The 25,617-nt window shown below is 31.5% G+C and overlaps 1 protein-coding gene across 13 annotated transcripts; it reads right to left on the bottom strand.

The window, feature by feature from the left end:
* Window positions 1-335: 335 nt before the first annotated feature.
* Window positions 336-23,271, bottom strand: LOC143240684 (sin3 histone deacetylase corepressor complex component SDS3). 13 transcript variants are annotated; one of them, XM_076483517.1, is made up of 11 exons: window positions 22,907-23,271; window positions 20,988-21,216; window positions 20,201-20,271; window positions 13,552-13,699; window positions 11,796-11,952; window positions 8,289-8,384; window positions 4,335-4,396; window positions 4,028-4,061; window positions 2,462-2,549; window positions 1,576-1,660; window positions 336-1,051 (listed from the first exon to the last, which is right to left on the bottom strand). In XM_076483517.1, exons 2-11 carry the CDS (start codon window positions 21,039-21,041, stop codon window positions 956-958), a joined length of 891 nt encoding a protein of 296 aa, XP_076339632.1. In that variant the 5' UTR covers window positions 21,042-21,216; window positions 22,907-23,271; the 3' UTR covers window positions 336-955. The 13 variants fall into 13 exon arrangements, with proteins under 13 accessions (XP_076339632.1, XP_076339628.1, XP_076339629.1 ...); XM_076483513.1 differs by having other exon boundaries at window positions 20,205-20,271; window positions 22,907-23,257; XM_076483514.1 differs by having other exon boundaries at window positions 11,781-11,952; window positions 22,907-23,251.
* Between the last annotated feature and the right edge of the window lie 2,346 nt (window positions 23,272-25,617).

Here is a 25,617-nt window from a genome sequence, read left to right as displayed (position 1 = left end):
TCCTATGTTGGTTTCTTTTCAGGTTTTCATTTTTCAACCATTTATCTAATGTTTCTTAAATTATTTCTTTTTTTCTTTAAATAATTTGTACTAGTCTCTGGTCAATGTCCTATATTACTTGCTACTTTGCTCCCCAAATCCAGTAAGATAATTTCTAATACTGTTATTATGTATTTATCATAGTTGATAGTCATTAGTTGTTAACATCAGGCTATTTTTAAAGAATAAATGTGAAAATACACTGAAAATTATTTTTCTTGGAATTTGCATAAACCATGCTTAAAAAATGTTAAGAATGTCTAACTTTTCATGTGACAGTTAGAAAATAACTACAATTTTCTTGCAATAAGGAATAAATATTATTTATTATAAAGTAACAGATTATAACACTAAGATATTGATACAGTATTATTTGGAATATAATTAATTTTAAATCATTTCATTATTTTCAAATAATATGTACGTTAATATGTAAAACAGGTAGGATTCCTTCTTTACAGAGAGATTTTTAAATTGTTACATTCAGTAACATTAGGGGAAAAGTACATTACTTATAAGAAACAACTGAAGAACCATAATCTCGTTCAACATTTACAGATGCCGTGAATTAATAACAATAAGTGTACTTTAACTTCAAGACAATGAAGGGAAGAACAATCATTAACCAGAAACTATTTCATAAAACAAGTTTCCATTAAAACAAACTTCATAAGCAAAAGTGTATACAACCAAAATTTTGTTTAAAATTTATATACCTTTGAAATAAAGTAAATGACAAGTAAAGCTACCTTATGTTCTGGTAAAATAGATAATTCTGTGAGGTTTTCACAAAATGGTGTGTGGATGTGCTCATGTTACTTTCAGACAGCTTTCCTTTTTGACTGCACACAACAGTGGGCATAGGTAGCAATTTCTACTTTATATTTGTTGTAATAAATTTTGTAACAGCTTGTTTTCATGGTGTCCTTCGTCTAATAGAATATTTTCCTTTTTGGAACTGGGACAAATGAATTCTTAATTTGCTATTTTCTGGAACTCTCTTAACCCAAATCTGAAAGAAAATAAAAACAACTAAAATTACATAAATACAAAGAATAGAAACATGTATAAGAATACTAAAATATTTATACCCGAGTTTGTACTTAATGCTTTTTCACACCATAAATAGGATATTTTAATAATCATACTATGAAAGTTCAAGCTTCAATCCTTACTGGTTATTGGTGGTTAGAATAGCAACTTATGTACACTTGGAAATTTTAGGTTTTAGCTTTTATAAAAAATAAACTGATTTTGTAGTGAATATCACAAATTTCATTTATTCTAAATTTACAAATAGGATTAGAATTGAAAAAACTGTGATGATCAGATTTTAAATGTCTATCACCTAGGTTTTAGTATCTTCTTTTTGGTCATAATAAGTTCTGAAATTACTTTTATAATAAACATTCAAAACTATAGAAGGATTAACAAAATGTTTGGAAATACATTAAACTAGATATAGTTGGATATTTACAATTCTGTCAAAAATTAACTTGAAAACTTTTCTTTTGAAGTAAACAAAATAATTCTCACTTCTGAGGAAGCTACAGTGGAAATAACAGCATTAAACTTGCCAACATCTTTGTTTTCAATAAAAACTGGTTGACCTCGAAAATACCTAAAGGGACAAAAATGAAACACTGCTTAGAATAACTCAACTATTCCAAGTAGACAAGTCCAATATTCATTACTCTTATGTCTTTAATCTCAAGAAAGTGTATCCAAGTGTTTGTTTAAGAACAGTATGAAGATAAGCAGTTATTTGTATTCTCCTCAGGCTGTTTATAATATTAACATAAAATTCACAAGTTAGACATACTAAACATTACACATAAGCACCATAGTGAAGAATGTTACTTGTTTATAGGCTAAATAATATCAGAAAAATCAGAATGATTACAAATCATTTGGTTCAGTCAGCTACTATTGAACACACATTAGACAAACTAAATAGTTGCTTCAATGTTCAGCAATTCTTTCTTCAAGGCTGCTGAGGCATTATGCGAACAAAACATATCACTTACAAGTAAAGATAAGGTATTACAATAATATTCTAGGAAGTGTTCAGTTACTACAATTAATTTCCACAAATCCTTTTATGTAATAAGCTTTCAGTGTTTTATAATGCAGTTTTGAAATTACAAAAGAATAAAAAATAAAGATTTCAAAAACAATCCTAAAGTTTCATTTGCATAAAGTTCTTGTTAACCAGTCATATATTTGGTTTAAAGCCTTGAGTGCAAACATAATGAAGTGATTTATCAGTTAAAACTGCTTATTATAAACTTACCTATGCACTGGTGACTAACCCTCCAAAATGCATAAAACTACAAGAGATAATCTCAAAACAAAATCTCAAATAAACAGTAACTTTTTAAGCTTTGTAGCCTTAAGCTTATTCTTAATCAAAACTTCTCACCATTTTTTTTCATAATATAGTTTCCCGTCTTCAATTTTTGCTTCAACTGCTGATCCTGAGTGATCACAATGTGACACAGTTTCATTACCTGAAATGTATAATAATTTTAAATTAAAAACAAACAAACAAAAAAAACTGTATGAATATACATTATTTTAAACAAGTGTGTGCTTTCTATTTATTATTGACATTTATCACAAACAAGTCACAAGCGTCAACTGTAAGGATTTCAGCCCTATTCAAAACCTAACAATGATGGCTTATCTTGAGAATAATCTTTTCTGGATTGTAAGGATGTCACTAAAATCCACTGATTTTTTTACCTTCTCATCAGAGACAACATTACCAAAGTGCATGAAACTTAGGAAGAAAATGTTAAATGTTACTTAGTTTTTTACTTTAAGAATTATGAATTTGATTTGCATTTTGTACAATTTCCTTTATGGAAACATTTCCAAAATTATTTCATACAATTCTCCAAAAATATTAAAATTATGATTTCTCATCTGAGAATGTTTATTTTTTTAAAAAATTGAGGATCAGGAAAAAAAAGTACTATTTAATATATACAATCAGTTTGAGTTTACATACTAATTAACATATTAATAAAGTATCAAAAACATAACAGTAGTGAAGACTTCCAGCTATAAATCTTAAACTGAAAAGTTGAAAAAAATGTTTTATCAATGATTTATAACCAAATTCATTAATGTGGCATCAAGTCAGGCTAGCTATAAATATTTTTACAAATAATAATCTTGATTGAAATAAATCTGTATCTGCCAAATAGTTTCTTTTCAATAAAAAGTGAATTATTTTGTCTCTAAGCATTACTTGAATATGATAAAATCTAACAACAATATAAATACTGACTTGGGTCTTCTGAATATTTTGCTGTCATCTGCCATACTCAATAAATTTACTCAGTCTCAGACAAAAGTTTACTTATCTTGCTAAACACAATTTTAAAATATTTTCAAGAATAAAAATAATATCTAAGGAATTTCTTAAAAAATTTTCAGTTCTGTGATTTTTCCTAAGCTTTTTCAACTTCCCAATGTATTTTTCTTTACGAGTTACATCTATTTACTATGTTGTAGAAGCATAAATTACTTCTCATACTACCTTCATTCACTCTACATTAATGTAAATAGTTTATATGTTCTATACACTGGTATTTAAACTTTGTCTGTAGTTATATTAAACAAAACATTTAACATTTTTGCTTTAATTCTCCAATAAATGTATTCTCTTTTTATGATAATCTTGCTTTATCATTTAAACTACTAATTAAAAAATATTTGTCGACATGACATACAGCTGTATACACCTCAACAGAGCATGGTTTTCACTGAACTTTCTTTTTAGCTTCATGGTTTCTAGTTTGGTAAAATTTCAGCAATAATTTTTTTAAGAATACAAAAAATATGGAACAATAGGTACATTCATGAACAATATTGAAAAAAAGTAATTTAAATTACTGACTAAAATAACTATGAACAGACAAAATCAAATCACAATATTTTCTTCATATGTTTTGACTACAAAGTTGTTCCATGAACTCACCTTCTTGTTTTGATCCAACAGGGGAAAGTTTACCCTGTAAGTAAAAAATAACTGAAGTATAGGTATATAATGAAGAAATCTCTATCATGATTCTATAAATTGTAATGAAACCAGCTGAGTTATTTTTTAAATGGAAATAAAAATTTAACAATAGACAGTCACATCTTTAAATAATCAGACACGTACAATTATTAAGACCACTAAGAGCTCAATTTTTGCCTGAATATAACAATAATTATGATTACCCATTCCATCTAAACATCTACAAAATTATCAATTTCAATATACAAAATAATATCAAACATACTTTATTAAGAATCTTTAAGTCTTCTAAAATGTCATTTTCATCCAAAAGATAGTTAAGCTGAGGTAGAAACATTAAAGAAAATTAAAAATAAATGAAAATAATTTATAAAATTAATTAAAACTAACTTAAAAGATATTTTGTTTGGTATTATTATTTAATTATCTTGAAGCTGTAACAAACCAGAGAAATCTAACAGTTTTCATACAGGAGGTAGCTCAACATATTTCACAGTAATACTTTCATACTTTCAAAAAGAAGGGCCACGTACAGCCCCAACTAGATAGTTGAGCATTAAATCAGAATTGGTATTACAAGTGGGCTCATTTAAGAGCTGGTACCACTTTTACTAATGTTTAGAAAAAAGACATTCAGGGAGCATGGTAGGATGGCCCCTAACTTCAAGAATAGAGGAATTAATTGTATGAAAAGCCTGCACCTACTACACCAGTGACTGGAAAATGGGTGTGGCAAAAAGTCACTAGCTCCTCTAGTAGAATCTGGGTGGGAATGTGCATTGGAAATTTCTGATAATCAGTGATTTGAAAACAGTGCAATAAGGGAACCAAGTTCCTTAAATATTTAAAAAACAAACAAGCAAAACACCAAATCTATTAAATCCAATGATTAACAGGGACGGGTTGGTTCCCTGTATGCTTTATTTATGACAGTCCAGCATACTACAGTAATAATGACAAGTCAGCCTCTAGATGGTTTTATAGAACACTCATTTCTACAGTGCCTATCAGAACCTAGATAAAGTATATTGAATTAGTTGTTCTAGTGCAGAACTGGTTTTATAAAAGCACACCTGTCTGGGCAACACTCCTCAGAGAGTAGGATCCTGTGAAAACAAGATAAGGGACCCTGATAGATAGCAATGGAAATACCTACCCATCTGTATAATCCAATGGATTATACAAGGTGGTGTAGAAAAAACCCCTCAAAAGAAGATACTGTCAGATCATGAAAACAATGGAAGGTAAAAGTATTGTGGGAGGTTAACATAGCAATCCACATAATGTCCTCTAGCAGGCAATTCAACCAAGCTGCTAATGACATAGAAATGTGACAAACTTGGTTAGACATGACTTACAGAAGGTTACTTGCTTTCAAAGAGAGCACAAAATGAAAATGCAACTATTCAGTATCTATAAAGGCATTAGTGTGAGCAACAAAACCTTCAAGATCCTCAATGAACATGACAACAACTGAAAAGTGATTGGGCATGGAACTGTTTGAGTGTCTTTGGTACAAAGAACTGGGTTTAGGACATAGGTAGAATCAAAAAGCAGTTTGTGGACAAACAGTACAAACCACCTCAACCAGCAATGTCTGTAGATCAGCAACAACTAAAAATTAACCTTCATGTAAAGTTGATACATGGTATATAAGAACCAGGTCACAAACAGGTGTTGAGAAAGTGCATGTAACATAACCTTAGTATACAAGTTAGGTAACTGGAGTAGTCATTTTGGACAAAGAAACCACAACAAATTGAGGAATTTGGAGCGTATTGAGGATCAAATAATATTTTGATGTAAGTATCAAAGGTAAATAAGGCTGCCAATAAAGGGCAGTTGGCAAGATGCAAAATCCCTTGCCAAAAAACGAGTTATGGTTGACACTTTTGATTGAGGCAGGTTCACCCTCTTCTCCATACACAATTGCTGATATGTGTGTCATTTCCACTGTCTATAGCAGGACCAAGTAAAGACTGAGACAGATACATGGCAACCTTAGTGCCTGAAGACTGAGCTTTGGGGTAGCAAGGTGAAACATGCCAGATCACAGAGATGGCCCAAGAAGAAATGCAAATTCCTGAAGGTACTGTAGAAGCAGAACCAGGGTGTAGTGGCCAATCCAGTGCTATCAACAAGATCCAACAATAGGTTGGAATAAATCATAGTTAGTATTTTAGGTAATATATGAATTAGAAGAAAAACCTAGTGTTATAATCCCATCCCATCCTTTGCCAAAGTCCAAAGATAAGATACTGAAGATCAAATTGCCAGTAATTGTATATTTCAATGAAACCCACAAATCACAGTAGCAAAATGAGAACCAATCCAATAAAACCTTGTGATAAAGCATCTATTCCCTTGTTAGAATCTGTTTGGGTCGAGAAAATTGATCAGCTACTGAAGTTGTCATCCATGGAACATGGTAAGCTAGTAGGGCGATATGATAGTAGTAGACCCGCAAAAGCTTTAAGATTCAAAAACAAAGAGCTCTGGACCAAGTGCCTCCTCAATGAGAAATATGAGACCACACCACAGAATTGTTTGAGTAAAGCCTGATGATTTGCCCCTTAATTAGCCCAGATCATGCAGTATTGCCTTTTGAAGAAAAACAAGGTAAAAACATTGTGAAGGAAAACCTCATTGTCCGTGTGTTGACTCTCAAATTATTGACTGTTGGCAGATGCATCCCCACCCACAAGTGAGGCATTCATGAAGAAATGAAACTCTGGACAAGACAGTGGCAGAGGGACTCATATCTCAGTGATGTCCCAACTTAAAAAACCTGTTGAAATCAAAAAATGATCCTGACTAAGGAAACTGGGGAATTCAGTGAATCAATGTTTATGATCCCTTGGTCACACAAAGACCATTAAAAGGATCTCATTCCAAAGGCATGAGGGATTTGGGCAATGTCCACATTCTCAGAAGGGAAAGAACTATCCTTGCAGTAGAAGAAGGTACAGGTCTAGTTTCCTGTTCCACAGCATGAGTTTATGGGAATTAGCCATATTGGAAAAAATTACCAGACTGGTAATATACTGAATTGGAGCAAGAATACATGTCTCAGTTCTAAGAATTAAACTTGCCTTGGTTAATTTTTAAAGTAGAATCAGGGTGTGATGCTATTAGAATTGATAAGGTGGTGTCAGCACTAATTAATCGTCCATGGAATAGAGGTGATAAGAAGAAACTTGTATGATTTGGCAGAACCCATGTGAAGCCAAAGTTAGTGTGTAAGTGAAAACCCTGAACTGTGCACACACACACACACACACACACACACACACACACACACAAAGAAAAAGCAGATTGTGGTGGGACTCCACTACTATCACATTGTGCAGATAGTAGTTGGCTACAATGAACTTGGACATCCACAATCTCAGTAACAAATATAAACTCATATTCAGGAATGAATAACTAATGAAAACTTACAAATCTAGGAATTGATACAGATGAAAAAGATTGACAACTGGAACTAGCCTCATATGTCCTTAGGCCCAAAAGCCAGCAGGAATAAAACCCTGGAAGAAACAGCATGACTCTCTTGCTACTCCATGAGCAACCAAACTCTGATAGCCTAAGTTCTATGTTCCCAATCCCAAGGATCTGAGCAAGACAGAAATCCCACAGGTTATGTAGATAATCTTAGTGAAGATTTGAACTGAATCACTAATCCTGAGTCAATGACCTGTAGCACAAATGGGTCCAGGGTTAAGGTTATCACATGTCCAGCAATTTTTGGAGCTGAGCCTCCACAGACCCTGAAGGCATACAATAGTCACTGATACTGCTGATGGAAATCCAGCTTAGCAGTGAACCATTGGTTATGGACAAATTCTGTTCTGGGTACCAGTGTACTAAAGGGCTGAGGTTAAATAGGTACAGACCACTGATAGTTAATTAAAAATTCTGTTTGTGTCCAAAAAAACTTTATGATTAGTGAAAACTTGCAAAATTTCATGAAAATACACAAAACATATTAGAAATTACAGTATGAAAACTGTAAAGGTCAATCTTTAGGTTGAATTGATCAAAAGACTTTAAAACATCCAAATAATTTTAACTTCACTAAAATATTTAAGTTTTAATAAAGTAAAAAAAAATGTTATTTTACTTTTTTTCCAGTTAAATTAGTATTAAATCCTAATAAATTTTAATATTTCATAGTTCAGAATAGTTGATTTTGTAAATTAAGCAAAAAAAAAGATATCAGGTGAGGCTTTCCTCCTTTTCTCTGGTACAGGAAGAGGTTCATTTGGTCTTCTACGTAATTTTCTTGTTGTTACTGGCTTGACTTCAATAGAGTCTGTAATAATAAACTAAACAAGTTCTTTCTAGGTATCATTACTTAAATAAGCAAATACTAAAGTACAAACAGTTGTATATTTTGGAAACAAAGTTATTAGCTTAAATGGTTTACAAATACTGACAAAATGAGAGATTACAATAATTTTAAAAATTTTCTTATAAGCACTTATAGGAGTACCTGATGAATCATGGATGTTTTATTTTACATCAATATATTAATTATTAAAAAAATTAACATAATATAGAAACTATTACTAAATAATCAAAATCACAAGGTAAAATTTGTTATATTTATTCCCTACAAAAATAAAACAAACACTTCTCACTTTGTTAACCTCTTCACAGTCAATCACCACAACCATGTACCTGCTTCATTTAATCATTTTCAAGAGTGTTCATACCTAGCTAGCACCCCCAGTGGCACAGCTGTATGTCTGCAAACTTACACCACTACAATCTGGGTTTCAATACCCATGGTGGGCAGAGCAGATAGCCCATTGTTAGCTTTGTGCTTAATTCAAAACAACAATAATAACTAGCTCATGATCTTACTGTTCTACTTTCTTGTATTCCTGCATAACTTATATTACTAAATTTTACAGTTGTTAGTGAACAAAATTATTTTAAAACTATGACACATGTATGTATGTATGTATGTGTGTGTGTTATAATTTTATCATTAGATATACATGTACACACACTTTTACATATTTAATGACAAAACTATGACTTGTATGTATACGTGTTTTTTGTTTTATATTGTAATGACAAAACCAACTCATATAAAAATGTGTACATGTATATCCAATGACAAAACTGACTTCTTACGTGTATGTGTGCACATGTACAGGTAATGACAAAACCATGACTGTCTTATGTATATATTAAAACATGTAATTACACGTAATTACAAAATTATGATAAAAGATGTTAAAAACCCTATAATCAAGCATTTTTTAAGGCAGACCTTTCTTCTGCACAGGCAAAGTGAGAATAAGTTATTTATCCCTGTAATGATACCAGGTAGGAGTGTAAAACTCATTGTGAGTGAAAAGATCAGACATGATCAATGCAACTGACAACAAACTAAAACCTGAGCTATCTGGCATCAATGATATTTTACGTAACCTGAGCCTCAATGCATTTTTCAGTTTATCTCTTATAAAACACTGAATTCTTAGATATTTATAATTTTAAGAGTAAATCAAACAAAATTGAAGAGGTTAACCTTGTATATGTGAGCCTACTTATGATTGGTTTTAGTTTGACATCTTAAAATTACCACAAAATTGTATATTTACATAAATAAAATAGCAACTGTAAAACAAATATTACATTGTGAAAGCAAAATAAAAGATTAACATGAGATATGATAACAGTAACTATGCACAAAAATTGAACACTTTAACCACATAATTGTTTATGCAGAAACTAAATGTCATGTAGATAAAATAACTAACACTCATTTAACCATTTCATTATGGACATAATACACACAAGTTTGTCTACATATTACCACGTTAAGTATTTACACCATAACCTTTGAATCAGCATGTGTATCTTCATAGCATTTGATTGACTTTTAGTAAAGGTTACAATTATTTTGCACACAAAATTAAGATTTTTTAATGAAATATATTTTACTAAAGATTTGTTTGTAAAAACAGAGTCTGTTTTGTTATTACTCTGAATGCAAAGTGATTTCATGTTATGAGTAAAAAACTACTTTTCATCCCAAAAATCTCCAGTATTGAGTAATGTTTAAAACCTAAATATATCTCATACATTTGTTTTCAGTAAGACTTCATATTTTATGTTGTCTTCTCTACTCTAAGTGGGATCTGTCACTAAACCAACCTCATGAAAAAAATGGAAATACATATAAATTATGCTTTTTTTGTGCAAGAATGACTATATGTTTATAACATGAAAACACAAATGTTTGGTCTAAGTAGCTTAAGTGTCATAATGCTATATATTTACATACATGTTTATTATTTTCTATTCTAAGCTAACATTACATAACTTGCATTGATGCAGTGCATGGGCACTCATGTTATACATCCAGTGATATAAAAAAAACTGACCTTTAGTCCTCTCAGTCTTAACTGTGTTGTAGTGAAATTAGTATTTTGTATTACAGTCCATTTCAATTATTATACGTTATATGTGTATGTAGATTATTACTATTTAGAAATAAATTATTAAACTTATTTTTCTTAAAATATAGAACAATAAATCAAAAAGTAAAGCAAACACTTATCTCTTGTTGCTACAACCTTCACATATGGAGAATATATTTTTTTTAGGTTTTATATATAAAGTTGTATAACCAAAAATCACAAATAACTACATTGATACCACAGTTTTCCACCATAATTTATTAAGCTTAGTAACTAAGATGTATTTATATTAAACAAATGAAACTTTAAGCAGACTAAAGACACACCCTACCTCATTGAAACCTTGGATTAAAAGAATGTGGTAGTCTTTTCAAAGATTAAAATAGCTAATAAAACAACTCTGTGAACATTCTAAGCTGTTGATTGGTTATTCACGTCATATACTGTAGCAAGAGTATATAAAGGACCATTTAAAAAAAATGGAGAGTTGCATGGAGCTACCATGTTTGGTTCAGTATATAAGCCATATCTCAGAAAAATAAAAAGATATGAGGTTATTATTTTATAATCTTACTTGTCAATATTATTAATTTGAGTTCCTAATGTATAGAAAATTATAGACTTGGTATTTTGACATCACAAACATCTAATTTTAAACAGTGCTACATTTAATATACCATGTGACTGACTAAAATTTGTATTGAGATGTGGTATTTTAATATTTACTTTTTAATTAAGAAATTAATTCATATATAATATCAAAGTTTGAATTGTAGTATACGATTTCATTCCAAATTTAGACATAAATTCATAAAATAGTAGTTTAATAAAATTTTCACTGCAAGTCAACAAATGCAATAACATGGTCTTTGACATGTGACCTATAAAGAAAGGGTTAACAAAAATGTTCATTAAGTGGTTTAACAACATGTAATTAAGTATTTAATGTCTTAACTTTTCCAACAAGTTATTTTTAACAAACAAATTTGCACTGGATATAAGGTTATCAATAATCTTAATAACTATTGGCATTATGCTTTAACAGTCGATCTTTTATTGTCAAATAAACATTTTCAACTCATGATAAAACTGGTAAATCTTAAGTGGTAAGTCTTAAATGAAATTAATACAGCACTTTAAATTGTTGCTTCTAATGTTAAATTATTTTTGGATTAAGAAACTTAGAATTGTTTTAGTTAGGGAATTTGCATTATGTTAATTCTAAGTTGCTTTTTTGATTATCTATAATTCTTTTTAGAAAGCTAAGTTACAGTAAAATGATTTGCCTCCTGTTAGTTCTATGTTGCTTCTTTCATTTTCTATAATTCTTTTCTTTTCCTCCAGTTCAGCTATTAGATTTTCACGCAATTCAACTTTTTTGTCTTCAAACTCCCAAACGGCAGCTTTTTTTTCACTGATGTATTCTGCTTCAACCCGTTCGATCTATACCAAAATCAAAAATAGAATTTCACTATGAAATGGTCAAGATGTATTCTACTTTGACTCATTCAATATATTGCAAAACCAAAAACAGGATTTCACTATGTAATAGTCAGGATGTACTCCATTTGATCTGTTTAATCTACACCAAAATCCAAAATAGGATTTTACTATGTAATAGTCAGGATGGAGAACTGCCTGCTTCACAGCCACATGTATCTGATTCTACAGCACTAATGTAACCTGCGAGTTATAGATTTAAATCTTGAAGAAAATGGATATCTTTACATTCTAACTTACTATGTTCTTACTAAACTATAACTACTTTAGTATGGTATATGGAAAATCTACATATATATTTTGTTGGCATGAAGATGAACCTTGCATCAGCACAGAATATTATAATGGTAAGAATGGAGAGTTTCCTGCTTGAGACTTGGTTTCAAAAGTGCAGTCAGAAGAACTTTGTTAGTTGACCTTTACAAAAATATCGCAAAATGATAAATTATATTTTGTAATAACATAGTTTGTTGCTTGAGTGGAGTTCAAAGAGTTGTAACAATAAGAAAAGTTATGAACTATATGCACATCCATGACAATATCAGTAGAAAAAGCAAACTCATATTGAATCATGCAACTACAAACAGGATGTGATTTTGTTCTGCAAAATTATGTAGTTCCTGCACCAAATCTCAAGAAAAACCAAAGTACAAGTTGTCAATAACTTGTTCAAGAAAGCTGGTGAAGTGCTATTACTTTGATATCTGAAACACAGCCTGAACATTCTTTCAGACATGAAACAATTAAAACATACAAAATGAATTGGCACTTTGGTAAGAAACCAAGTAACAAATAATTAATTACTTTTTTCAGAATACAAACTGGGTGAAATGCAATTTGTTTTTCTCATACACAGTTATAATATCAATAAAAATACAATAATCTGACAATATTGTTCCTTATTTTGTTACTGAAACTTTTAGTGGTGACAATGTTAAATGCATTAAGATAAAGATGACCAATTCACTAAACTAAAGGTAGAGAAGAGTAAACACCACATGCAAAAGTTCTCAAGTGAAGTTACACGAAAATGGTGAGTGAATTTCTGCCATTTTTTTTTACTATTTTTCTCTGATGGTTTTGTTCATATATTCAAAATATACAACCAGAACTGTATTTCATGCAGTGTACTGATCAGCATAATGATATGGTAGGTTACTACTCAAAAGATGAGTAACAGAAAATGAATGAGACACAATTTTAATGTGAACTAGAAATGAAGTAGTAATTCATAAAAGTCCATGTAATTTATAAAGAAATAACTAGGATATCTACCAAGAATACTGTGATAATAAAGTTAAATATAAAAAAATTAAAACACAGTTTAAGTTTTTCAAAGTTATTATTTATATTAAGCTTATTTTTCTTAGATTTAACATATTCTATTATGTTGTTTATCTTCAAGGAACTATGAGATAAAAATTAGAAGTGGCAAGTTAATTTTTACTTAACATCTTAACTAACTTCTTATGAAATTTTATTAAATCAGTTTCATGACTTGCATCATTAAAAAATATATTAATACTCAAACTACAAAATCACCTCATAACACTGGAAAGCTTCATTCAAAAACAATCTTTCTTGGTAAGCTTGCTCTAATTTTTTCAATCTACGCAAATACTCTGGATGAGTCTCGTCTTGCAGTTGCTGAAGTTGCTTTTTCAAGTTAGCCAACTTGTCCTGGTACATTCTGAAATAAGCAATATATGTTCAGAAATTTTTTAATAAACTAAATAGAGAGTACTCTCTATCTCAGAATGGCTGGTATGGGTATTAACACATTTATTGATAAGGAGAGAAAAACGTTTTGACCTTCCTAGGTCATCTTCAGGTTAAAATGGCCTAGGAAGGTCGAAATGTTGTTCTCTCCTTATCAATAAAAATGTTAATATCCATACCAGCCATTCTAAGATATATTTTTATTTCAAGTGGGCTTCTCCTCATCAAGAGAGTATTCTGTTTGAAGTCTGAAGCCCTGGTGGCTGAACAGTTAAGAGTATCTGTATCAAGATATGAATGAGAGTTAAATAGCCTTAATCCTATTTCAGACTCTTTCAGTTTAACACCTTGAGTAGAACTATAACAATCTCTTTCATATCACCCCTGTTTACTCATCTATTCTCCCTGAAGAAGCATCAACTTATTAACCATGTTTTACTTATTGACCTTCAAACCTCATAAACGAACACAAGAAAACCAGAAATTTGAGATAAGCAAAAGAAACAAAAAACTTTCCTCAGAATGTATTTTTTCATGGAAAAAGTTAAATCTTGAAATGCCATGTTTATACATTAAAAAATTTATTAATGCCAGGCTTATATCTTTGGCATGCAATAAGAACTAAAAAGAAACATTTTAGAATTTCATGATTTATCTGAAATTGATAAACTTTGGTAAGTTTGAAAGCAGATTCCTTTTTTTTTTATGGTAGTAGAAAATTCAAATTTTCCATGGCAGTAGAAGAGTCAAATAATTTTAATTCAGTACAACTCATAATTAGATCAGAGACAAACTCACAAAAGATATCTTAATGGACTGATTCACAGTGTTGAAAATAAAAGTTGAGCTGTAAAAAGTAGCTGTTATTTTCTACTTACCAAAAACAAAAAAACTAGGGTTTATAGAATTCAAACAAGCTAGGAAAAAAAGATGGAGGTGTACATGCAAGTTTTTTTCTTAGGTTAATTAAAGCTATGATCAAAGGTTCAATTGCTAACCTAGAATTTGAATAAGTTCTAACATTCATCAAGCAACATTCATACAGCATCAGTTTTCTCTTACAAATTATTTGAAATGTTTCAATAGTACTCACACATTAGATGTCACAAACAAAAATATTCTATCATTAATTTTTCTGTTTTACCTACTTTTGATTATATTTTCATTGTGCAAGTCACTGGTGTGGCCACATTTAAAGTAGCGTGTTCAGTCTTGGGTGTTATATCTTTAGAAAGACATTTAATATTTGGAAAGAGTTCAAAAAAGGACAATCAGGAGGATACCTTGAACAGAAAGGTTGTAATACAAAAACAGATTAAGATATCCAAAATTGTTTTCTCTGGAAAAAGATGAGCCAGAGAGGGCTTGTTGAGACATCACATCTTTTTCTGTATTAATGTTGAAAATGATAGGACTAGGGTGCAAACAAATTCTGACAGGTTCGGAATCATCTTCAGCCACTTTTATTTTTCTGACAGGGAAATTGGCCTTTGGAGTGATTACCTTCAGACATAGGGGATACAATAAATTTGAGATAGTTGAAGGCATGATAAATATTTAATCATTATATGTAGTGTTTCCTTCTATACATTGGATCAGATTATTATGACAAAGCACAGGGTGGGGATATGTTGAGTGGCTATATTCCTGCAATAAAATATATTGAATGTCTAGTTTATACAATGTAAGATAAGTGTTATGCTACAATAAATATGAAACATAAAATACATGTTAACACCGATAATTTTGACATTGAGAAAGGAACATCTGTATAATTCTATGCTCCCTTCCCCTGAGGCACGCATTAATTAATTATCAATAATGTTAAAAACAGTTACTGATAACACTTTCTCTTGTAACTTTTAATAATAATTCAATGTCTACATTTATTTTATAAACAAACTGTTAATGTTACTCTGTTCTGTTTTGCAGTTTATTTGTAATCATGTTTATTAGGTATGTTTAACTAACAAATAATTTTATGTTAAAAAGACTATTAACTCTGGAATCCACCCAGCTCATAACCACATGAAAGTAATTATACTATGATTTTTGACAGTGTAAATGTACATTTACAAATTATTGCAGGCTACTGGTAAATGTTAAGGCTTTTGTACACAAAATATCAGGTTTTCAAATTAAGTATTACTACTTTTTAATTAAAGATTTTCTTTCAATATATTGACTATCCAACATGCAGAGTAAGTTTCAATTTAAAATTAAAAATACTTTTATGTATCAGAAAATTTTCAAATTTCACATCTGAAATCTTTATAACCTTCAGATAATTATCAAATGTTTTTTAAGAAATATTTGATCTGTCATCTTCAGAATCAAATTAGAATTGCTGTACATATTCAGTAGGTTTGATCGATCTCATAACCACCATACAAAAACAGGAAATATAAACTGTGCTTTTTTCTTTCTAGAATGACTACAAATTAACTTGAAAAAACAAATGTTTAGTCTAAATAGCTTAAAGGTCATAACATTATATATTTACATATATTTATTATTTTTATGATATTGACCTTTCAGCCATTGCTGCTGCCTAACATCACAGAAGTTACAATAACATAATGCTACTTGTCTTGACTGTTTTAGTGGACTAGTATTTTATAAAATAGTCACATTTTAGTTATATATTAGTTTATATTTAGTTTACAAATAAGTTTTTAAAGGTAAATAAAGAAGTAAAAACAATTATCTATTCTAGTTGTGACTTTTGCATTTGGTTGATGCTTGTCGTAAGTTTCTAAGCCTGAAGATATTTCTCACATGGAAGATTAAAAACAAAATATTTTAGGTTTCACAGATACCTTTGAATAACCAAAAAATCATAAATTACTGTACTGATATCATAATTCCATTATAATTTATCAAGTTTAGCAACTAAACTGTACTCAGGTCTAAAGAAGTAAATAGTAAATTTCAAACAGGCAAAAGACTCAACAGCATGAAGGTTTGCCTTGAAAGCTTTTGATTGTTTATTCTTGTCATATATTAAAGTAAGTGTATATATGGAACCATTTTCAAAAACAGAAAGATGTAAATGGGGCATCACTGTGTTTGATTCAGTACATGTGATATCTCAGCAAAAATAAAAGCTAGTGTGTTCTCATTTTATATTCTAGCTTTTCAATATTAGTAATCTGAATTCCTAATTTGTACAAAACCACAGATTTTGTATTTTGACATCAAAAACATCTAATTTAAAATATTGCTGCATTCAACATACCACATGACACACAAAAATCAATGTTTAGGTGTGTTCAACATTTATTTTTAAGTTAAGAAATTAAATAAGCTATAATATAGAAATCTCAATTATAATCTACAGTTTGATGCTAAACCTAATGGCATAAAATAGTAGTTCAATAAAATTTTGAATGTAAAGCAACAAATATGACACGGCCTTTAGGTGTGTGTGTGTGTGTGTATTTTAGTGAAAATAATTACATTTTAATGGATGAGTAAACTCATAAGGAAGGACTGCAACAAAAACAGCAAATCCAAACCTCTGACCAACTACATAATTAGTTATTTTAACCCAAAAAACAAGCCAAAACAAAAACAAATTAAACAAAAAATGCTACATCAACTGAAAAGATCCCAAAATACAAGCTACAATGTGGGATTATAAAATGTACCCTAGATTTTGGAGGTGACTGAAGAAGTAGGACCCACATAGTAGTGGGGATACAGACAAGGATATACACCTTGCTGCATATGAAGGTTTGTTTAGACCCTGACAGTCACAGTAGTCTTGATGAATGGATGGTGGTTGGGAGATATACTAGTTTGGACAACTGGATGGGACACTTCATGCTGTGCTGTCAATTAGTGCATTTCTACCATACTGGGGGCTGGAATGCTAACATCAAGAGGCAAGTTTTTACCTAACTTACCCCAAATGGTAGTACCTTATTTATTTAATATTAATTATTCACTTTGGAGAGCAGTCACTTTCTCACAACTGTCTGCAGGCAGTGAAGGGCAATATAGATGTGGGACATTATGGGCTTGAGCACCAATATCTCGCTCTCCTAATTTCTATTCTTTACTTCTTATGTGAGAACGGCAAATGGAGGATAAGACTGATAGCTGGTGTGGGTTCTACTTTTTCAATCATCTCAAAACCCTAGGGTACATTTCATAATCCCACATTGTAGCTTGTACCCTAGTATTCTGTCAGTTGATGCAGCATTTTTTTTGTTCAGCTTGTTTTTGAGTTAAAATAAGTTTTACAAAGTTTGCTTTCCCTCTCTGAACACAAAAGATACTTTGCTGTGGCTTTGCTGTGACAAAAATATACACACTGTGTGTGTGTGTGTGTGTGTGTGTGTGTGTGTGTGTGTGTGTGTGTGTGTGTGTGTGGTCTTTGATCTGTAATCTATATGGAAAAGGTTAACCTGCTTTGAATGGTAGTAGTTAAATGTAGATTTACTTTGCTTAAGTCATCTGCAGTGCTTTCATTTGGATGCAACATGGTCTCTTGCAATGCAAGTTTAGTGTATGTAGCCATTAAATACATGTACATAAACATTTTTTATATAAAACATAAGAACATTAATTAATAGTGTATATAAACATTGTAAACTACATGCATGTTTTATTTGATTTATATGTATTAACTGTAAAATAAAAGGATATTTGATCAAATACAAAACAGCAGTTACAGTGACATCACTAGTAATTACGCAAATTGGTACTATCAAAAGTTGAAACCTTCTTTCAGTAATGTGTTTTGAACAAAGATCATAACCACCCCTCATTAGAGCCCTAAAGCAGATGCTACTCTCTTGTAAGAGTAATTAATTAACAAGTCAGATTGTACCTAGCTACCACTAAATTCTTACCTTTTTTTGATTAAGATTCAACTGTTCAGGAGAATGATATAGATAATGGTATTTAAAGACACTTAACATGTAGGCAACAAAGTAGTAATACTCACAACAAACAAAACGTGAGAACAGCAATTAATAAAAAAAAAAAGAAACTAATTAACTTATCAGACAATGTTGTGTATAAATAATAAGTGTGTCAGTGGTAATATACAATCATAGGTAAATAGAACAATAAGGATAGTAAAAACAACTTAACAAGTGTAAAGAAGTTAGTGTTATTTTTTCCCTACAAATATAGGCATCTTTTGGCACATGATCATTACTTATATTATCACACAATTACACACTTATTGCATTACCCATTATTTATATTAAAAGCTTACATATTTCATATCCTATTTACACTTTGTGCAATCATTTTGTCTGAGCTTGAATTTCAGTGTATTATGTAACTCAAAAGGTCATATGACACAGGATGTACAAGGTATTTATTGTCGCATACAGTTATGCAAATTATCATAAACATGTGAAACCAACATATTCTGAGTGGTGATATATAAATACTTAACTGTTAAATTAGGAGAGAAGTCAATAGGTTTTCATTATTATGTTTTTTTTCAGATACTATTATGTATGTTTTAACCTACCAGTGCCCGAGTTTAATGCTTAAAATAAGTTAGCGTACATACTTATGTCCAGTATACTAACTGTCCTTGTTGCTGATTAGTAAGTGAATGTCACCTCTCCAGTGTTCATAAACTGTCCTTTGTTTGTTGTCTTTCTGTATTATTAAACAGTCTCCAAAACTGTCATCTTTATTAAGCCAGCTGAGGCTATTGCATATGATGAAGCAACTATGTTACACTCACAGAACAAGATAATCACACTAGTAATGGTGCATATAGGAAGTGAACAAAAGGAACAACTTCCAAAATAATTACATAAATAAGCCATTTTGAATAAGCAAGCAAGCAACTAATTTATAAATACAGGTATAAGGAAGAGTTTTATTGATGGTATATATATAAACCTTCTATTCAGTATTGATCATACCTTAAGAAGACAGACCAATATTCTGTCAAAATATGTTCTACGTTCAACCATCAACAAAACTTTTCCTTGCGTTTATAAATCATTGTTTGCTTTCTATTATTATTTTAACATAATATACTTCCTTACTCAAGTATGCCTTTTTTGTTATCATTGCACTTGATCATGTTATTTAATGTTGTGTACTTTTTAGATACAATAGATTTGAAATCTCACAAAGTAATGAAAAAACATGATTTCATTTATTTCAAAGTTTTTCTGTTAATAATTTAAAAATAAATCATTTTACATAAAATCTGCACATATTTAAGTATCAGTTTAGTATATATTATTTAGAAAAAATCCAAAATATTGGAATAATAACACTGAGGAAGATGTTTAGAGGAACCAGTTATTAACAAACAGTTCAAATTGTAAAATACTTGTTAGAAAAAGATGAAAATAGAATATTTGTGAAAACCGGATTTATCAGCATGCCTTCATTACACATAGTATCATCAGGTTTGCTAAAAGAAAATACATGATACAAGATAACTTGGAATATGACAACAGTATCACTGGAGATCAGATTCTACCTACTGTTCTTTGATTTCTGTGTATTCTTGTTCTTGTTTTGCCATATCAGTCTCGCTGGCATCTTCAGTGTCTAATAAGTATTCAACATTATTATTTAAAACATACTTTAAAGTGAATAGCTAATAATTACTACTATCTTAAATACACTTCTACGACAGATTACTATTAATGCTATTTTAACTATGCTTCTGAGATAATGTTAATTACTAATCTCAGACATGAAAAGATTGAATAAATACCTATTAATATGAATAAATTTGAACACTGAAAAAAATTTTAAACTGTGCCATTCTAAGAAAAGATAAAAAATACACAAATTAAGAACTAGATAAAAGCAAAAACACAATAACACCCATAAATTTGAAATCAAAATGTTTACAGTATATATCAAATTAATTCAAGAAGTACCTAAAGTTAATTCAAAAGTACATTTTTTTTAATATTTTGTATTACAAAAATAAATTTTAATAGTGATTATTTTTCCATGCAAAAGATAAAACTACTAATACTAAATTATACAAAATACTTTAAATGATGAATATTAAAATAATTTGTGGGGAAGGGAAGTAAACTGTTTCAGCTAACCCTAAATGTACTTCAAAATAGTGGTAAGACTCGACAATTTACAACTTATAGCTCTCATGAGTACTAGAAAAAATCTGTGGTCTGGAAATATACAGTCTAAATCAAACAGAGTGATGAGGCATTTTACATGAAACATACAAGTTTACCTTTTTTGTTACTTTTACCATCTTTTTGTTTCATGTAATTTCCAAATTAACTTACCTTCATCGGAGTCCCGATCAGCATCAAACTCACGGCTGTTGTCGTCAAAGTCATATTCACTCATGATGAAGGTTTTAATTACAATCATAAACCTTTAGCAACAAGTGAACAAGTCTTTAATATCTTTATAAGCAGATTATTAGCACAGCAATAAATACCTATCCAACACAGACACCTACTCCACCTGATTACGAGTGCCTCACCTCAAGATTTATTTGAAATTTGGCATCTGTTAGAGAAAAATTAAATTTTTTACTTTGTTAGAAAGTTTATTAAAAAAATTAATCAAGTAATATAAAAAAACATTCATGTGAATAGTACGATTATATGATGTAAAGATATATTACAATCAAATAATAGACTTCGATCTTGAAACAATTATGTTATCAGCTATACTAAATTACAATCATGTATATATAGATAATACAACCCCAACAAAATAAATCCAAAACAACACTTATAATTACAATTGCCTTAAGCTCAGCTGGCTGAAAACTGTCAGACAATAACTAAGAAGTTACAAATAACACAGATTTTAAACTGTACTACTTTTATAACATTTTATCAAAACAAAAGTTTGTTAAATGAAGTAAGACTCGAGCCTCAATCACTTTTTCAGCTTTAAAGTAGACATCAAAACTAAAAGTAACTTGGAAGCCACAACAGATAATGATAGTTCACATTTATATTTTTTAATTATAACATAGTAATAATATTTTATAAGTTCTAATATTTGAGATTTAAAACTCCAGACACAATTAAGCAATGGTGTAAACATTACATACATGTAAGAATGGACCATTTGGTTTTTCAAAGTTGCCTTTTCACACCCTCCCTTGAAAAAGAAAACCTTAAACCTATCATTTATTTTCATGAATCATATAGTAACATCTGCCTCACCAATGTTACAAGCAAGTCAATTACCCTGTTATAAAAATAACTTTCTTAACTGATGTCCAACCAATCTTTCCCAAATACTAAACAGGTGGTTTCTTATCCTACTATCTTCAGAATATAGCACAAATAAACCAAGAGGCCTCAATCTTATTGATACACCAGATAATGCTGTGAGCATTGGTATGATCTCATTATTCATTATCTAGAAGAATAATTAATAAATCTTAAGCTAACCTCATAACTCTTTCACCTCCAAAAAATCTTATTAGCCCCTTTTCTAAACTTTTCCAGCCAAGTCAGTATCATTTTCAGTTAAAAAAACATAACTGTACACAACAATCCAAATAAGTAAGGCCTAACTAGCGATATGTATTGAAATAACTACCTCTTTTAATTAGAAATCAATACGTCCATTGGCTTCACTAAAATTTAAAGCAACAGAGAACTACTTCAAGTTCAGTGGCTTGATAGGTTTATTCATCATTATGGTAATATTTTCTTCACTCATACATACGCTATTCTCCAATACACATATTAAACATGTGATCCAAATTATGACAACTCAAATGCGTTGCTTTGAGCTTACTACAATTAAATGTCTTTTGTCAAATACATGTTTAATTAAATCATTCTGTAGCTCCTCAATACCTTCAAATGCAGCTAGAGCAGAAATACGACAGTTCAATGCCATCCATAAACTTATAGTTTACTTATCAGGCTACTATCAATAATCTTTATCAGTATATGTAAATAATAAATTGCAAATGCCCATGTAACAAAATACAGTTTAACTGGACTCCATTATTAATAATAATAACACCTCTTTTGCCCTTTTCCTATTCACTCTACAAATATCTAGTACTAGTCTTTACCCCACACTAATTCTGGTAAAACTGATAGAAATGATTTTTTAGCTAATGTGCAGCACCCATTAGTTTGTTTTGCCAAACAAAAATACATCATACCCACATCTTTCACATCGCTCGTTACTGGTATTAGTATTAATAAGTTACACAACTTACCATTACGTGACAAAGTTACGTTGACGTAGGATCTTGCAAATACAAGACACTGACGTCGGTCGTAATATTTAATTTTAATAACGCACGGCTGAAGTCTCACAGTCACAAACACTATGTTTCGCAACACATAGCTACAGTCATGTAATAAAGACTGTAATCAATCAACTCATAGTTAAAGAAATTGGAAAGTCCAGAATATTAATACTTTTTTAATCTTTTATAAGCTTAAAGCAGTTTTTCAATATGACTATTTTTCTTTCTTCTAGCTCAAAGTGAATTAGATAATCCATTGGTAACATCACCTCTCCTTCACATTTCTTCTAACGCTCTTTCGCACAAATTCAAGTGTCATTACGCATGCGCATAATAAAATATTTTAAAATTAGCGCTGACAAGTTATTGAAAATCAACAGGCCATATTTGTGATAAAAATAGCTTTATCCTGAAGTTTATAATCAAAGTCCTGAGAATTCAACTATTTACATATTCTAAATAAAAAGTACGTATAGAAATAGTATTTCATAGATATCAATATATACTACGTGGTCAAAAGTATGTGGACACCTGACCATCACACCCATATGTGTTTGTTGAACATTTCATCCCAAAATCATGGGCATTAATATGGAGTTGGCCCCCCATTTACTGCTATAACAGCCTCCACTCTTCTGGGAAGGCTTTTCACTAGATTTTGGAACATGGCTGCGGGGATTCGCTCTTATTCAGCCACAAGAGCATTAGTGAGGTCGGGTACTAATGGCTTGCAGTCAGCGTTCCAATTCATTCCAAAGATGTTCGATGGGGTTGAGGTCAGGGCTCTGAGAAGGCCAGTCAAGTTCTTCCACACCAACCTCGATAAACCATATCTTGATGGACCTTGCTTTGTGCACGGGAGTATTGTCATGCTGAAACAAAAAAGGGCCTTCCCCAAATTGTTGCTACAAAGTTGGAAGCACACAATTTTCTAGAATGTCATTGTATGCTCTTGCATTAAGATATTCCTGCACTGAAAGTAAAAAAGCCTAGCCCAAACCATGAAAAACTGCCCCAGACCATTTCCTCATCCACAAAACTTTATAGTTCGCGCTATGTATTTAAGCAGGTAGCGTTCACCTGGTATCCGTCAAACACAGAGTTGTCCATCAAACTGCCAGATAGTGAAGCGTGACTCATCACTCCAGAGAATGCATTTCCACTGCTCCATAGTTCAATGGCGGCGTGCTTTACCACACTCCAGCCGCTTGGGATTGCGCATGGTGATCTTATGTTTATGTGCGGCTGCTCGGCCATGGAAACCCATCTCACGAAACTCTTAACAAACAGTTCTTATGCTGACGTTACTTCCAAAAGCAGTTTGGAACTCGGAAGTGAGTGTTGCAACTGTGGACAGACGATTTTTACACGATACGCGCTTCAGCACTCGGCGGTCCTGGTCTGTGAGCTTGTGTGACCTATCGCTTTGTGGCTGAGTTGTTGTTGCTCTTACACGCTTCCACTCCACAATAACAGCATTTAAGTTGACTGGAACAGCTCTAGCAGGGCAGAAATTTGACGAACTGACTTGTTAGAAAAGTGTCATCCTGTGACAGTGCCGCTTTTAAAGTCAGTTTTGAATTTATTTACAACAAAAAGAACGTTACAAGAGATCAAAACAACTTAATCCTAGTAAACACGAAGCAAATATTTACAAGTAATGAACAACTAATGAAAAAACAAACAAATAACACGTTACATATGTACACCTCATACAAAAGGAAAAAAAAAAGATACCAACAAAAAATTAAATAATGCAAAATGAAGTAAAATACAAATGAAAGTCAAAAAGGAAAAGGGACGATATCGGTCTGCGTTGTCAAGAATCTGATCAAGCCCGAAAAAAAGGAACCCATCTCGCCCGGTTGAACACGCGCATATACATTAACAAGTTGAATCTTACGACTCCCAGCGACAACATTAGCGCATACGACCCGCTCCTCAGCATCACTATGTGATGCGATGATGGAGCCATTAAAAGGCGGGTGAAAAAGGATCCCCACATCACTCGCACGCGTCGAGCCGAACGACCAGAAAGCACGGACAGGAAAACACAAAATAATCCCTCCTAGAGCCTAAATGAGTCTTCTGCAAAAAAAAAGAAGATCAACTGCAAAGAGGTTGAAGAGGGATACCACGTAGAATTGCTTAGCAACGCTATACATCCCCCAGATGTTTAAAGTTAACTAGGAAGGGAGAATTAATGACGCTGCTGCTTGCTCTGCACAGACTGTGAGGGAGGACCAAGTGGCCGGTTGAAGCCGTCCAACCCCACCCCTATATCACAATGTGCGGTGCCAGAATATGACAATCACTACCATACTGTCGAATCGCTCAACTGCAGGGCTTCCATTCCTCGTCACTCTCCCCAAGCAAACCCGATAGGCTCAGGAAACTGTGGAAGTGGACGAGGTAATCTAGCGAGCTAGGTGAAGGCAGCTCATGCACTGTCGGAATGAGGTTACTATCGTCGATAGGGGAGGGGCCAGATCACCCACAACACTAGAGGCCAGGTGAGTGGGCCCCTAGTGACAGCTACAGAAGCCTGGGCCACCTCAAAGGCACTATCTCCCCCAGCTAGCTCGCCCAGATCAGAGGGGAACTGATCCTCCTCAGAGGATCACACCTCAACACTTACGTGGGTGGCAAAAATGTGGACGCCGATGCAGCCCTCAATC

This window comes from Tachypleus tridentatus, chromosome 13, assembly GCF_004210375.1.
Source record: "Tachypleus tridentatus isolate NWPU-2018 chromosome 13, ASM421037v1, whole genome shotgun sequence".
NCBI lineage: Eukaryota > Metazoa > Arthropoda > Merostomata > Xiphosura > Limulidae > Tachypleus > Tachypleus tridentatus.
The sequence above is the reverse complement of the archived record's forward strand: the minus strand, read 5'-3'. Positions and strand labels throughout refer to the sequence as shown.